A 17,863-nucleotide genomic window follows, 5' to 3' on the forward strand; every position below is an offset into this window, starting at 1 on the left:
CAATAATTTGAGAATGACTGGAATGGGACCTATTACGGTTACGACAAATATTTTTCTTTTTAAAAACGATAAACACTTATATTGATGATTACACGGTTTTTGTAATTGTATTAATTATTGAACAATGTGCATGATAATTATATGAAAAATTATAAATCTTTTGATAGTTAAATTTAACTTTTACGTATAAAAAAAAATAATTACACGATTTTGAATAGGATGAAAATAAGGCAAGATAACTTTAAATATCTACATACTCTGACAAAAGTGTTCCCCTAAGTCATGTGTTGCTTTTTGAATGCTCTTTCAATCATTCTGTCATTTCGTAGAATTTGATTAATTAATTGTGTTTGTCTCAATAAAAATATTAAATTTTATAAATAGATGTATTTGAAATATACGTCAGAACAATGAAAACCCATATGCTGATGCACGAGTAATCCTTGATCGGTCACTTTTTCTTTTTCATCATAACACTTGGTCAGTCACTCTATTGAGTAAAAGTCCACCTCGTATTATGCCCATAAAGATTATGTTAAGCTGATATTTATAAATTTTACGAATATTTGTAGATATCAATTAAAATAATTTTATATCAAAGTAAAAGTTAAATTAAATTAAATTAAATTAAAAATTGAAATAAAATATTTATTAAAAAATAAATAATTTCTAAATTTTGTTTATCCTAAAAATAATTTATTTAAAAATATACATTTATACAATTCTAAATTATGAGACGACAGGTACCTGTAGGTACAAATATTTTACTATCTTCCCCCACTTTGTTAATAAACAGGTATAAATAATTATATTTATGAATACTCATTAAACTATTTATTTTTAATAATAAATTTTATTTGTAAATAATTTACAAGTACAACTTTTTTTTAATAAGGATGTTTACAGGTCAGCTTGGGTCAAGAATATAAGAATATAGAAGATGAGTTTAATTTGGACTCAGTTTAGTATATGTTTTACATTAATATATAACATGTATATAATTGAATAGCAATGTGTTTACACAAATAATATAATGAATGAAATTAGACTCGCGCGTTTTCAACTATATAAACTCTGTACATAATCATTGAAATGAACCTTACTTAACCTAATATTTCTCTCCTCTTTTGAGAAGCTAGACAGCGTTCAAATAAATTAGTTTATTTATTTTACATTTACCCTCTGCAAATGCTATTTTCACTTTCCCAAAATCGTTAGTACATAAAAGTAAAGCAACTCTTCCTTTGTTCAACGTTCATTGGCGTCAGAAACATTAATTTGAAACAAATAATTGAGGGTGTTGGGAGTTCAATTCAAACATGTATTCTCGGGTCTCAGTGACGTTAGCTCACATTTGTTTATGCATGTAGATAAAGTAAAAGTTAGCGACGGAAAATCTTGCTTCACTAAAATCTTAAGAAAACATCACTTACTAGAACACACGTGAAAATGAAACGTGTTAAAACGTAGTGCTACTAAACACTAATATTCAATCACAATTTCACTTCACATTGCATTGTCTAAAAAGAATAAAACATAGTGCTACTAAACACTAATATTCAATATTGCATTGTCTAAAAAGAATAACGTATCTCTTTGAAAACTGCGACATATCGAAATTACTAGTAGAATTATTCATGAGATGAGGTTTGCGTCAACCGCCAAAAGCACCGCACGTGGGCTCCTACGACAAAGTATGCAATACCTTACAAAGTTGTCGCAGCTAATTATCCTCAAGCTTAGACTTTCAAACTTTGACCTTGACTTTTCTCCATTTCTCTCTTCTATGAATTTTCAAGAATGTTTATAAATATTTTAAAGGATATTGTTAGTCGGTATTATAAGAGCATTGATTAAATAATTAAAAGATTTTTTTGATGCGTAAGTTATACAAAAACGTAACAAAAATCATGGAAATATAATTTTCTAAATTCCAATAAAAAACTTTTTACTTTTATTCTATTAGTCTATTTGGTTAGATGAAAAAAATATATGGAAGAAAACAAAAATTTAAAATTTGAATGAAAAAATATGGAAAGAAAGAAAATTTTTAATTTTTATTTCTAGAAATCATTTTTTTTTTGTTTTATTTTCCTTCTATTTTCTTTCAAATCAAATAAAAAATATTTGGTTTCTTTCCTTTCACGTTTCTGTCTATCAAACAAATCATATGTCTGAGGAAAAAGAAAATGAAAGAGAAAAATATACTTTAAAATTTACTCTTTTTAGTTTTTCTTTTTTTTCTTTCTCTTTTCTCTTCGACCAATCAATAAAAAAACATCATAATACATTTTTTTAAATTTTTTTTTCTTTCATTTTCATTCCTTCAAACGGACCCTTACTTAACTAATGTCTTCATTGACCTAAGGCATCTGTTATTCTGTTAGCATTTTTCTATTTTAAAAACTAAAAAGGGTTATTTGGCCGCCTCTCATGTGAAGTAATGTGAGATCAATCACTTTCAAATCCAACGGTTTTGGACCCGAACACGTGTCCAAATCAAAAGCAGCAGAATTTATCTGGTCTGACCAAGACATAAAAGTGCTTCATGCAGGAGAATTTGGATCATAACTGTCTCTAGTTCTAGACTAAGAATATGGCCATATCCTCCTTCATTTGGGGAATCAAGCATGCAAGCCACGTCTCCTAACTAAGGTGTCTAGGTTTATGCCATTTTTGTGTAAAGAAGACGTACCTCGTTTGTCATGATGCTTGATATATATTAACACTCAAAATTAAAGGATTCCCATGTTTAGTTAAAAATGAAAATATTTTCAAATCATCTTTAACAATATTTTTTTATCTAATACTTAATAAAAATATTGCTAAAAAATTTTGATAAAATTTTAAAAATGTTACTAAATATAAATAAATATTACTAATATATTTTTTTATGTTGTTAAAACCTTTAATAACAAATTATACATGCTGTTAAAGATCACATGTGTAATAATAACAACCGAACAAACGTATTAATTGATGTAAAATTATTCTAGTCTAACTAATATCCTTATGTTTGAATTGTAAGCATAAATATTTACTTTTTAAACTAAAAGGAAGAGTTTTTCTCATTAATGATCTTATTCAAATTGAACAAAGTTATCTTCAATTTGTCACTTATAATGATCTTATTTAATTTTACTTTCAAGATGTTGGGGTGGGGGTATATCGTTATAGAGATATGGAATGTGACTGAACTTGGCTAAAATATATGGCCCAAAGCTATCCTAATTAAGGCTTAACCTCAAGACATGGAGAATCATTTGGAACCTCAAGATTCCTCTCCTAAGGCAGCGGTGCTATTATGTGGGATAAACTACCCACGAGAATTAACCTCCTCCATAGAAATGTTTCACTGTCAACAACAACAACAACCGGAGTCAATCAACCATTTGCTGTTTCAGTGCCCAAAAACCCATGGATTGTGGCTACAATTCTATACTCGGCATTTACAGATTGCTTGCAGCCACACATGGGCTTTTGATCAATCGAAGGCTGGCAATGAAGGATGGGCAATTGTGTGGTGTACATGGAAGTCCCGTAATGATCTTGTCTTAAATAATAATAGAATTTCAGCACGAATGATATTTTGCAGGAGGTGCTCTTTGTGAGTTGGTCATGGTTGAGACAAGAGAGGTCTTTTGCCAAATTTCACATATTCGTTTCACCAATGGGCTCTTAATGTTGATGCATGTCTACGTGCTGCAGCTTGACACATTTTATGGACGCATAGGAACCTACCTGGGGGCTGTGTATGTACGGTGATTCCATATCAGAATTTTTGTGGCCTGGTTCTGATGTTTGAGCTGATAGGTAACTGTAAGAGGCTTTTTTAACAACATTATATTTTGTGTTTATCTTTTTCCTTTGTCTATCATTTATTATATTTCAAATTTAAATTTATTTCTTTTTCTTTTCTTTCGTTTAATTGTATATTTTATTGTACAATTATTATTTCTGTTTGGGAATTTCTTAGGACTAATGTAATTCAACATTCTCCCTTTCCTTTTTTTATATATATTTGTTATTATCCAAAATACCTTTTTATTTATACTTCCCATAATTATCCAAATGCTTAAATAAGTTTTTAGGTCCTATAAGTTAACACTTTTTCTATTTTTGGTCCTTATAAGTTTATTTTTTTTACTTTAGTTCTTGTAAGTTGAGGCTTTTCTAAGTTTGATCTGTGTAAGTTTTTTTTTATTCATTTTGTAATTATTGTAAGTTTATGTTTTTTCCGTTTTAGTCCCTTTTAGATTTTAATTTTTCATTTATAATCTTCATAATCTTGCACTTACCAATACTAGAAGTGAAAAAATGCAAACATACAAGGACAGAAAATAAATAAAATATCTTATAAAGATTAAAATTAAAAAAGTACAAACTTACATAGATTAAAAATAAAAACCTTATCCAAACTCTGTCCCTTTGCATTGTTACTGACGAAGGCAACAATGAAACAACCGGAGCAACTTCATCAAGACATTTAAATTATCATCTCTTATTGCAGCAAACAAGAGCAACCAGATTCCATACTTATACCTACCACTCCATTATCTAAAAAAGCATTGTATACAGTGCAGCACTCAGCAAACTGATGATCAAAAAGCTATGGCTATCATTAGTATTAGAATAGATCTCCCAAACGTAGTCTGTCTTGTAATGATCAGAATTTGTTACCAATCCATCCTTTGCAGAGCTTTGTGCCATATATTTTAGCCAAGTTCAGTCACAGTCCATATCTATATCACGATATACCCCCACCCCAACATCTTGAATAGTTAGGGGAGGTATGAATAAAAGCGCATTTTGGATAATAACAATTATAAAAAAGAATTGGGAGGTGTGTTGAATTGTCATAGATTTTAGCCAAGTTCAGTCACACAGTCCAAATCTATATCACGATATCCCCATCCCAACATCTTCAATAATTAAGGAAGATATGAATAAAAGGACATTTTGAATAATAACAAATATAAAAAAAGGAAAGGAAGGTATGTTTAATAATTTAGGGAGGTATATGAATAACATTGGCCTTTCTTAGTGGTTATGAAGTATTTGGGTCATCAAATTCTCAAATACCCAATAACCATCATTTGGATCCTGTGATTGGCGAGGAAATATCCTCTGTTTTGTATTTGTAAATGGCATACCTTATACTTTTTTTTAATATATAAAATCTTTTATTTGACGTTCCGCATTTAGCATAGTTTTAAAACTTCCTACAAAAAAACCTCCATATTTAGTGTAGGTATAAAAATCTCTTCCAATAAACCTCCATATTTAGCGTAGGTTTAAAACTTCCTTTAAAAAATTTTCACAGTTAGCGTAGGTTTAAAATCTCTACAAAAAGATCTCTGCAAAATATTCTCGATACCAGAGGTTTTCAAAAACCGCCGCTAATTGCTTGTGACGAATATAACTGCAGAAGTTTTTGAAAATCTCCGTAATTTATTTTGTAGAGGGTAAAAACCTCCACTAAACAAAAAAATAACCTCAATTATTTAACAGATTTGTTGTAGTGAGTTCCCTAAGTTTAATTTTAATATATATATATACCCCAAGTATTGCCTAAGACTACACTTGAATAGTTAACAATTTTGTTTTAAATCCATACAAGTTGCAGGTTATTAATACCAATTCTTAAACTAAAATTTTAATAACCAAGGCGTTGTGGAGGATAATGGGGCAAGCCAGAAAAGATGGGTCTCTTGTATGCTTGCAACTGAAAAACAGGTGACTATTCACACTGATGGGAGTTGCTGTGGGAACCCAGGTTTAGCAATCTTGTTGTTTTGGAGTCTTTGTTGCCAGAGTTAGCTGCCTTGCTCCGGGCTGACGCCATGCAAGTCTCTTTCTTGAAGCTTTAGTTCTGGTTTTGTTTGTTCTCTTCATCTACCAAAAAAAATAACACTAAAATTTCTATATTCAACTTACTAAGAAGTCATGTAGAATAGACAATTTTTCATAATTTTAAATTATGCTTTATTTTTTTTATAAAAAAATATTTTATACAACTTGTACACCAATCAAGGAAAGAAAATTACAAAGCTTTTACCAAAAAAAAATAAAAATAAAGCATTGATTATGTCATAAATGCAATTTTTTAAGTAATTAAGAGTATTTACAGGAATATTATTCCTTAATGTACACACGTGTATAAGATAGAAAAGTTAATTTTAACATGAAATATAAAACAAAAAAACTTGCATGTTGTGTGTTTTCTTAAAAGCAAAGAAAAAAACTCATCCTTTTTGTCATTTCACAAAAGCATAGAATACTAAATAAAGAGCGTCCCAACCATGCACAATAAATAAACAATAACAATTCAGGCACATGATAGAGCTCTGAACTTTTCTTCAATTTCTTTTCCTTTGTCATTCTTTCTGGATCAGCACCTGTCCAGCAGCAATCCAAGTCAAATCAAGACGATCCAAAACAATCGACAACCAATATGAGTAAATTAGTGTTGTGCAAAGGAGCTAACATAAAGACAACAAATCTGAGTAGAGCACTACTACCTAAGGGAACTCTAAAAAGTTTGGATACCATTGCAAAGACGGCTCTAACAAATTTATTTTGAACAGGTGAAGTGTGTAGGTGATGAGTAGAAGCCTATAAGGGGCACCATTCACAAACAAACAAACTGAAAAAGTGAATGGGGTGAAACTGTTGATTGGAAAAAGAAGAGAAAGGTGGAAAGCTAGATGAAGAGGAAGAGGGGTGATAGTGGTGAAGAAAGAAAAAAGGAAGGAAAGAAAACAAAAACTCACTAAGAAGATAAAAGACCCATCTAAAATGGGAAAAGACTTTCCCACGGATATAAAGGAACCCTCCCATGGAGAAGGGTGGCCCCTGAAGGGGGAGACATCCCTGAGGGTTTGCTCTCTTAGAAGGTTTGAAGCATGGAGGTAAAGGAACCCTCTCCATGAAGGAGGCCACAACACTGAGGATTTGCTCTCTAGTAGGTTTGAAGTGTCGAGACATCTGGTCCAAGTGTTTTTTTAAGATCAGACATGTTAGATGTTAAAATGTTATACAGGTCTTGAATATAAAATATAAGTAACAAAAATTCTTTATTTTTTGTTTTTAAATATAAACAAATATCAATTTCTTATATATTATTTAATAAAATTATCTTCAAAATACTCTTTCATTTAAAAAGTCAAAATCATTTTTATGTTTGACATTAAGTTTCAATAAATGTTTCTTGTTTAATTAAAAATGACAATTTAATTAAATTGACTTATTTTTTTAATAAGTGTGAAGTATGTCTTTTCTTTTACTTATAATTGAGACCAAAGGGAGTAACTAAAACTTTTAAGAAAATAATACAGTTCGAGTCATAAAATTTTATGAAATTATGAATTTCAATTTTATTGTTGAAAATTAAATATTTTATGGATCGATAAGGATGATTGCTTTTCTTTCTTTATTTATTTTTTATTCATTGGAAATAAAGCAACAAAGAAATTACCCTAGCCTGTTTCTGAGAACAAGTGAAGCTGGAAAAGGAGAGGGAATGTCCTTTTTGTTTACCTTTCTTTTTTTCCCCCTAATCTTTTAAACAAATCAACCCACCTCTAATACAGACGGGTTATTGAATTCAAACCATCTAAAGTGAGGCAGGTTGACCCAACCATCTTTTATGGGTCAGAACATAGACCTGTTTTACCATACTATTTTAAAATTTGCTCTCAACATTTATCGCACGGTTATTATGTTTGCTTGAATTAATTTTTTATTTTTTTTAAAAAAAAAGTTAAATTCAAAACGACAGTAAACACGACTTTTAGCTCAAATTTACTCGCATTGCATCTATTTGAAACGAAAGATGCATAACCTGATAGGTCACTGACTGAAAATTAAAATCCGAGCATAAATACAGGAAAAGCGAGTGAATAAAGCTGCATGGATGATGACTGGGGATTATACTGCTGATAACTTCAAGAATTATTTCCCCCAAATTGACTGCCTTAATGTCCATCCTTGGATTTCTTTGATATTGCAATGACATTGAAGTTGAGAGAACCTGGATTTTTCTGAATCATGCTCTGGATGACTTTCGCTGCATCCTGTTGTAAATTAAGATATACACAATTGAAAATAGCAAGGTAATGAAAGAAACATGTAAAGATGAAAGAGATAGTAAACCCAGCCACTTCAGACATGATCAAATAACCAAGACGGGTTGAAAAGGTCATGGTCACGGGATTCAGCACAACCCTCCAACATTTGATAGGGAGGATAAAAGAAAGAAAAAGGCATATATAAGCTGGTGAAGGTGATGAACTATAGTGCCAAAAGTACGGTGCCTGTTCGGAGAAACAAGAGAGTTTGTGTTGAATTTGAAGAGGTGGGCAAGTAAAATTTACTTGAAACGAAACTTCAATTTAGTAATAGAAAGTAATACAAATGAGAAATCGGATACACTGAGGAGCGCTTATGGTTATAATGGGTGCTCTAACCTAGCACTCCTATCTCAAACCCTCTCGCACACAAATGGACAACATCCAAATCCTATTCATATGGGGTGTATGCCAGTATAAATAAGTGGCAGAAACTCCATCCAAAAGTTAGTAGTTTGGCGGCCAAGTGATCCATAAGACAAATCCTATTCATATAGTTTGACGACAAGCTCCCTCTAAAAAATAATCTGCCATAAGACAAAATTCCTTGCAAACTAATACATGACAATGGTGGTGATAAAATGTATCCCGATGCTTTGAGAAATATGGTGGCAGTTATAGCATCTAGTATATTCTGGATTATGCTAGTAAGACTGTAAGTGGAGGAATAAATTGGCATTCTTAACACTCCCGCTCAATTATTCTCTCTTTGGACCTTGTCGTCACACCAAGCTATCATCTAAACTTTTTAAACTCTGAAGCCGTTCTATAAATATATTCGAAAGTTGGCCTTGTTGCCCCACAAGTACCACAACTTTTCTTTGATAAAATGATAATCAGCTCTACGTGCTTTGTCACGGCATGATACACTAGATTCTCTACTAAACAAATTGTCAACTAATTATTGTAATATAACTCCATCCCAAAATTGTCAACTAATTTTTGTAATATAACTCCATCCCATAGTCAGTAAGTTGATATAGATCTTGTAGTGATTGCATAGGACACATACTGTAACACTCCGATTAAATCACATCAGAATGAGAGGGATCCAGAGGTTGTGCAGGTATGCGCCTATACAATTGAGGTTGACTTGAAGGAATTAATTGATATTATCTATACCAACAAGATGCATCTACTTTTCGGTAGCCCATCACATAAGAACTCCACAGTTAAACGTGTTTGGCTTGAAATAGTTATGGAATGGGTGACCTTCTGGGAAGTTTTTCAGAAAGCATGAGCAAGGATAAAGCACACTCAAAAGTCTCGTTAGTTTGTGAGATCAGTTATTGATCCTGAAAGCAGACAGAGCCGATTATCGAGATCTTGAAAAGGGCTACCTACGGAGGATTCTGACCAGTGGAAGTTATGACCAACAAGATGTTGAGTGAAGTACCATCGTGTGAGAGTCGCCGAGAAGTCGAAAATCAGGAATATTACAAATGGTAGAAGAGCATACCTCTCCTAGTATGGTGTGGTTCGAGGACAAACCAAGCGGAAGTTGGTAGGCATGTAACATCCCAATTAAATCACACCAGAATGAGAGAGATTCAGAGATTATGCAGGTATGAGACTGTACAACTGAGAATGACTTAAAAGAATTAATTGATACTACCTATACCAATAAGATGCATCTACTTTTCGGTAGCCCATCACATAAGAACTCCACAATTAAGCATGCTTGACTTGGAGTAGTTATGGGATGGGTGACCTTTTGGGAAGTTTCTCAGAAAACGTGTGAATGAGGTCAAAGCACGCTGAAAAATCTTGTTGGTTTGTGGGGTCAGTCATTAATCCTGGAAGCAAGCAGAGCCGATTGTCGAGATCTCGAAAATGACTACCTACGGAAGGTTCTGACTAATGGAGGATTATGACCAACAAGGATGTTGAGTGAAGTGTTACTGCGTGAAGTGCAATAATGTGAGAGCCGTCAAGAAGTAAAAAATCAGGAATGTTACACATACACTCTTGAGCCATAATTGCTACTTTATTCTTCACTTTTGTACTTGACAGAGATAAAATGGGTTGTGTACACCAAGATATTACTCCTATGCAATTATAGTGTGTTGATTCAACATAGTACATTGGATATTAAGGTGTGTTAAGAGTACATTTAATTATTATATATTATACAAGAAATGTGTGAACTATAAGGTCGTAGGATATTGCAATGCTAATTACACTAAAGAATCATTAAATAAGGACCAAGACCTACAAATTTTGGGTTTTCTAATAAAATTCAGCCAATAACATAAAGTGTGTTCAAGAGGGTGCATTAGGAGTGTGTAGCTAAGCATTTTTCTTACTCCTAATTCCAATTTAAACATATATCTCGTGCTCTCATAAACAAGCTTGAGTCATGTCATTGAATATTCACGTTGTAATACAAGTTTAATTTTTCTATATGGTGCTTTCTTCAACTTGTATACATAAGTGAAACTTGCTCTCAATATACCCCTTGGTTGTTCCATGTATATTTCTTAATCTCTAACTCACTCTTTAGAAATAAATTCTTGCATATGCCAAAGCCTCCAAGACTTATTAATTGCTTGTTATAAAAGCACACACTAATTATTTTAGCCATTGAACTACATTTCTTGTCATAGTCCCACTTGTATTGTGAAAATCCTCAAACCACTAAATGGGTCTTGTATCTCTCTACTGATATACTGATCCATTTGGACAACTCTTCACCTTGTATACCCATTTACAAGAAATGGGCTGCACTCTAGTAGATCATGGCCCTATTTCCCAAGTTAATTCTATTTTAATGCATCAATCTCATCTTTTGTTTTATCTATCCACTCCTTTGACAGTGTTGCTTCTTCATATGTACTAGGCCTTTTCACATTATTATCTTTAATAATGCTACATTAGCATATTTTGGATTTGATTTTCAAATCTTAGTTGATCTACCTAGTTGTGATGCCCCTCAAATTCCTGTATTTGACTTGGTCTCTCCTTTGAAGACCTAGTGTGTACTCCTGTCTGCCAAGGGATTTTTCTTTTATCTGGAGATCTTGCTCTGATAGAAAGAATGTAAATATGATGATTATGGGCTGATTACATGATGTATATTATTATGTAACTATGGTATTTAGGATAATTGTAAATCCTTATTTTCATTACGCCCAGCATATAAGTCTTTTCTGGGTATTTCAAACACATGGATTCCATCATATCCCCCGTTTCTCTCCTCTCTCAACATGGTATCAGAGCAATGAATTAGAGAAGGAACTTGCATAGTTAAGAGAACAAATCAGACAACTATTACTACAACACTAACCCAAAGTTCTTCACCATTTTGGGGTGATGTGCTGTGCCTACTCCTTGCTATCTTTTCAACCAGATGCTTTCTTCTATTATTTACAACAAATACCTCAGTCTGTTTTATTTCCTTACAGATTATTAAACCTCTTTCCTCCTTAAGTCTTTGGTCCTAAATGTTTTATTCATAATCTCAATCCAGGCTTGATAAACTCTTAGGTCACTCTCACATTTAGAGAGTAGAGAGAAAGTGGAAGCAAAAATCCAACAACAATGAATGTCTAGTAGACAGGGGATAGGGCCAAAGGTTGGTAGGGAAATTCATATATTAGTCACTTTCAAGGCCCAACATTCTCTACAGCATAATAAGTTAATTTATGCAATGTCCTACTAAAAGGCATCTAGAGGCAGCCAACTGTGTACTGAAATATCTCAAGGGTACTCTAGGCAAAGGAATTCCAATTAAGAAATGCAGGATAAGAGACATTGAAGGGTTTGCAAATTTTAATTGGGCTAGATCAACTAAAGTTAGTAAGTCCATGATTGGGTATGGACAAAAGGTATGGGGAAACCTTGTTACATGGAGAAGCAAAATACAATCAGTTGTGGCAAGGAGGAGCGCTGAAGCTGACTTCATAGCAATCGTATAAGGATTATGTCTGAATTTGGATTGAGACTCCACAAGACCTAAAATTCTCTAGAGAATGTCCTATGGAGGTATGTAGTGACAGTGAATCAGCAACAGCATAGTTCACAAGCCAGTCCAGCATGGCCCAACGAAACATTGTAAAATTGATTCGAATTTTATCAAAGATGAAATTATTTCAGGGGGTAACAGTATGTTCACATTCCAACAGGACACCACAAAGCGGACTTATTCACCAAAGCATAGTCAACACCTGGATTTGAATTATTATTTGGCAAGCTAGAAATGACTAATATTCTTATTTCACCCAGGAGACCCGGGTTTGTTTCCCGGCAACGGAACCAAAATGTTAGATAATAATCGGGAAAAATAGAAGTGCAATACAAAAATATGGGGAACAAGTCACTGGTATTGATCAACACTGAAACACCTCTGCCACTGCAGGGTGATGAAAATACAATTCCAGGACCTCACAAAGAGAGAGAGAGAGAGAGAGAGAGAGAGAGAGAAAACCCTCAATAGCTACCAGCAAGTCTGCCAAAATAACTGCCCCCTCACAACCTCATTCCACCTTCCTAAAAACACCTCCTCCTCCCCCACTCACGACATGAGGGCCCTAGCCCTATAACTAATTTCCCCCTACACAGGATCCCCTTTTTTCTTTCTTCTCTCACAGTCTCTCAGCCCCTTAATCATATTGCCCCCACATCCAAAAGCCCATCATGTTGAGGCCCAACCAACCTGTCCAATTCTTTTGGGCTAACAACAGGGTTGAGGGGGAGTGTTGGATAGGATCTTGGTCATTATAGGAGGTAGCACTTAATGCAAGTAGCTGTAAATATTGTATATTTATTGTAATCTGTTGATTGTATCCTGATTGATAAGTCTGTAGGTTAGGAGTAAATTCCTCACTCTTTCAGTTTACCTTCTATGATTAGGGTAGCTTTAGCCTATTTCGTGTAAATTCTGTATTCTCAGAAAAGCAATAAGTAGGATTTCTTTCTAAAGCCTCTTTGTTCACTAACTTTGCAAACTCAAATTCAAAGCACTAACTATCTGTAATTTTTTTCCTGAAAGGTGGGTGCTCCAATGCTAGAGCCGCTTACCTACACAATTGTGGTCATTGTTTCTTCATCCATCATTTAAATTTAAAAGTGACAACAGAACTACTTGCATTTGCAAACAAACCAGACCTTTTGCCAAATACATGTCTTTAAGGAACAATCAACTATAGACTTAACATTTAAAGATATTTACCCTCAACAAAGTACTTGGTGAGGATGGACCATGAGATATTGGTCCTGACTTTCTTCCATCTAGCTCATACAATTCACCTGCATATTATACAATTGCAGAGAAATTAATTAGATAATATTCAGGCAAGTGCAAAAGTAGAAGAACAACAAATTGATCTAGACATGAATATGATCCCAAATAGTTTAGTTATGGGCTTTTCATACAGCTGGTTTATGATTTAGATATTTAGGTTGCTTACTATATTGTTGACACAATTAAATCTTGGTATATTGGTTTGCTCTTTTTACAAACACCACAGAAACAAAAATATTAATCAGTTATATGAAGAAATTACCATCCACACAAGCAAAGCAGATGAAATGAGTGTCCACATTATCTGATGCCTGCATTATAAATATTTTAAACAAAAAAAAATGTAAGGATAAAAGGAAACAATTTGAAAATTGAAACAAGCAATTTTGTTGTTGCAGGGGTAGGGGGTTGTTATCTATGTTTACAATACTATCCAAGTTTTGCCTCACAATATAACAACATTAATACATGAGAACACTTAGAAAGTTATATCTCCTAAAACCTAAGTAATTTACATTTCCAGCTTGTTAAAGTCAGCATATACAACATTATCAATGTAGTGAGATACAGAAAGAAGAAAGAGAGAGAGAGACGATGATAATTTTTCACTTCATATAATGAAAAATAACTTTCATTAGGATAAAAAAAATGCCGCCCAGTGCATAAGGCTCCCACCTAATGGGGTTTGGGGAGGATAACTGTATGTAGCCTTAACCACACAAGTGAAAAGAATGTTTCCAAGATTTGAACCCATAACCTCCACATCATAAGGCAGAAACCTTACTGTTGCACTAGCACTTGCCCCAAGAAAATCATTAAGATGAAGAGAAGAATATTACAAAGAAATTTGGAGGTTAAGAGATCCTCCATAATAGAAAAAAAAAAAAAAACAAAAGAAAAAGAGAGAACATCATAGTTGCAAAGCTCCCCAATCCCTCCATATATCTGTTAAGAAAATGAAAACCCCCTTAAAAAAACCATGTTCTTCACACGCAATAGAAGCCAATTGCCTAATTTTATCCCAATAACTGAATAAACTACTAAACCAAAGAAACCTCAAAAAATAGGGTCATTAAGCTTTAACCAAATGCATCAAATACAGTATTTAGCTTCTTTATTTATACCAAACTCATTAAAGCTAGTCACCAAAAAATGGTCCAAATATTGGCCCTGAAAACATGAGGCTACTCACATTATGGACTGAATTTGCTATATTACTACCAACTTATGTAAATCACTTTGAAATTGAATTTTTTTAGAATTGCAGCTACTCCTACTTTGGCTCATAAAAGTAAATTCCTGTGTGTAAGTCATACAACTTCAATGAAGAAAAATCCAAGTAGGAAGCAGGGTTTGACACCAATGGGTTGGTATCTTCTCATAATTTTATATCTCCTGCGAAGTTAAATGGTCATTTGTTTGTGATATGTTTTCAAAGAAACTTCTTTGTAAAACTCAGTTGCATAACAACTTAAATTTGAACATTGGTTCAAATCTCTAGTCTAAAAGGCCAAATCTAAATCCCAGGATTACTCACCATAAGAGAACCTACAAATAAAAACTATTTTATATAAAAGACCCTGCTTAAGTATCAGTTTATCATATCCAAAGAATAATGATAACAACAAATAACTAACCAGATTTTCAAGATAAGAAAGCCAAACTAAACCTTTCATCACTACATCAGTTATCTGTTTCACTAATACATCACATCATAACCCCTCCCCCAATTTACTGTTGCTTTAAATTTAATAAATAAAAGTACCACTGTATCACCAGCAGTGGCGGCTACTGAATGAGCAACTTCCATCTCTCTGTCATTCTCAAGAAATACAGCCCGCTGCAAGATATGAAAGTTAAAAAATTGCCAAATGAGCATATATTTAACTGACCAATAGTGTCAGTTCCTTGCACTTATGAAATATGAGAAAGAAAAGAGAGGAGGTTTGGCTAGGAAGAAACAAATAACCTGCAATGGATCCATGCTTGCAGTAGATTTAAAAAACTTATCAAAGAATGACCCCTCAACTGGTAAGAACAAAAGCAACACAACTGAATGAGATTTAATGATTGATATACTAAAAACTTTAACTGAGGCTGCGTGATTGTTGGAAACCTACCAAGCTTGACTTCGGAGGTTATGTTCCCAAGTGCATGAAGCAACCCTATTGTACCACAAGCATTACCCACGGTTTGCTTCATAAAATACACTTTGCTGCTATAATCCTACACCAGAACAACAACAAAAATTCCTACTCAAGGCATGCAGTTAAATAATCAATTATATGATATATGCTACCTAAAATTCAGATTTTATTAGACAATGTTTAATAAAATAGTCAATTAAGCTTGTAAAACAGTCCTATAATTAATAATAAATGATATTAATTTAATACACTACAGTCAAACAGAATGCACTATTCTTTGAATCAGGGAAACGAATAGTCACAGATAAATTAAAAGATTCCATAAATAGATATATCCACTCACCTTTTTTTCGTTTTCCTGTTGCAACCTTTCTTCTTCGGACTGAAAACAGATCATAAAACTTACACAAAATCAGAAGCAACACGTGAATGTGACATGACAGTAAAAATAAAAATTAAAAAGAAATCACATGTTTTCTGTGTAGAAACTAACCTTTGCGGTAATTGGATAAAGAAAAAGCACGGCGAGGACGGGCTTCGGAACCATTTCCAGAAGCTCTTCATCTAAGCCAAACACATCACAGCACTCTGCCTCGTCCAGTGGAAGGCCAAGACCCCAAAGGAACTGCAATTCACCGAAAACACTTAGAAATTATGCATTGCATGCTACCAAATAAAAATTGTAAATCTAAAATGAAAGAGAGGGGAAGTTCTTTAGCAAAATTTGTCAATATTATTATATGAGTATGTGTTGAATCAATAGATGATCATGATTGAAACATTTTGCTCAATGTAATAAAAGAAAGAGGAATAGAGAGAGGAATGAAAACCTGGTTCATGACTTCAGGGTTAGCTTCAAGAGGAAGCCACCTTTTCGCAGAAGGGCGTTCGTCTAAAGTGGCCATTCTAGTTTCTTTCTACTGCTCTTCGAAACTCACTCTAAGATGATGGCAGTGAAATAAAGTCACCATATATAGCTGAATTGCGTGGGCCTTACTGGACCTTTACAAAGCCTATAGTTTAAGCATGTAACTCTGCAAGGTCCATGATATTGACACCCCTGTTTGATATTCGCACCACCCCTCTTTTTTCTTTAATATTTTTTAATAAAAATATCTTTATATATTGTAGATTCACACTTCTCTATCAATTTTTATGCATATAAATTTTGATTTGAAAATAAATTGTTTTTTTACTGTGACTGAAACATTTAATGTTTCACTTACAGTGATAACTAATTAAAAATCACTATTATTATAATGTTTGACACAATTATTTAAAAAAGTTAACAAACTTATTATATACATGATAATTTATGATTGGATGACAAACCTATTAAAATTAAAAAAACATATATTTAATTATAATCAATTTGACATGGTTGTACTAAATTGTAAACAATGCATATTACCCACAATGATGAATTTTTCTTTTTTTTAGAATGATGAATTTGGTTTAAATTGGCCAGTATGTGTTTATAAGTACAGATTCAGGTTTAACTTTTGGATGTGAGGCATGTCATTAATCAGGTTCGACCTCTACATGTGGATATATTGGTGACTTTTAATCAGGTCCGTCAACTTAAACCAGCTCATCAAGTTCGTTGGGAGCAGCCTCAAGATTTCTATTATCAAAGTCAACACTGATAGTGTGTTCGATAAAGAGGAAAGAAATAATATCGAAGAGAAATTTTATATTTTTTTTTTGTGAGACTCACATTTTTTTATATTCTATTTTAATCTAAAATATTTTTTTTATTTTTATTTTTATCTTCGTGTTTTCATCCTCTAAATCAAATATGGGAGTTCCAAAGGCAATCCTGGACACTAAGGGGCATTCACAAAGATCAGCTTGGTAACTGGATATATGCTATTCCGGGGTACTGCGGCTACACCTCTTGCTTCTAGCGGACATGATAGGTGTTATTGTTATCCATATTTGGATTTGAGTTCCTTTGCTTAAAGTCTTTTATTTCTCAAGTACATGCAAAAAAAAAAAAAAGTAAGATTTTTTCTTCGTGCACCTAACCTTTTTCTTATACATCCAACAGATTTTGGACAATTTTAACATCCTAATTCCGTATGGTCCAAAAAATACATTATTAAACCTACAATTTTTATTTAAAATTTATATATGTAAAAAAAAGTATATTATTAAATCAAAATTAATTGTTACAAAATTTCTTATATAAACTTATGTGTATTAAATATAATTTTATAATAACATTAATTATTTTATAATATAATTGACTTGTTAGCTTAATTGGTTAAAGCCTTGTATTAATAATACAAAAGTTACAAGTTTAAGTCTTGAATGGACTATTAATTTTAAATTAATTCATAAAA

The 17,863-nt window shown here is 32.7% G+C and overlaps 1 protein-coding gene across 1 annotated transcript; it reads right to left on the reverse strand.

Annotated features, from left to right (window-relative positions):
* Window positions 1-7,755: 7,755 nt before the first annotated feature.
* Window positions 7,756-16,462, reverse strand: LOC114412204 (ubiquitin carboxyl-terminal hydrolase 3-like). Its single transcript, XM_028376016.1, has 9 exons — window positions 16,349-16,462; window positions 16,012-16,143; window positions 15,862-15,900; window positions 15,492-15,597; window positions 15,341-15,399; window positions 15,137-15,211; window positions 13,634-13,682; window positions 13,300-13,376; window positions 7,756-8,075 (listed from the first exon to the last, which is right to left on the reverse strand). Exons 1-9 carry the CDS (start codon window positions 16,421-16,423, stop codon window positions 7,977-7,979), a joined length of 711 nt encoding a protein of 236 aa, XP_028231817.1. The 5' UTR covers window positions 16,424-16,462; the 3' UTR covers window positions 7,756-7,976.
* Between the last annotated feature and the right edge of the window lie 1,401 nt (window positions 16,463-17,863).

The sequence above is a fragment of the Glycine soja genome, chromosome 5 (genome assembly GCF_004193775.1).
Source record: "Glycine soja cultivar W05 chromosome 5, ASM419377v2, whole genome shotgun sequence".
Taxonomy (NCBI): Eukaryota; Viridiplantae; Streptophyta; class Magnoliopsida; order Fabales; family Fabaceae; genus Glycine; species Glycine soja.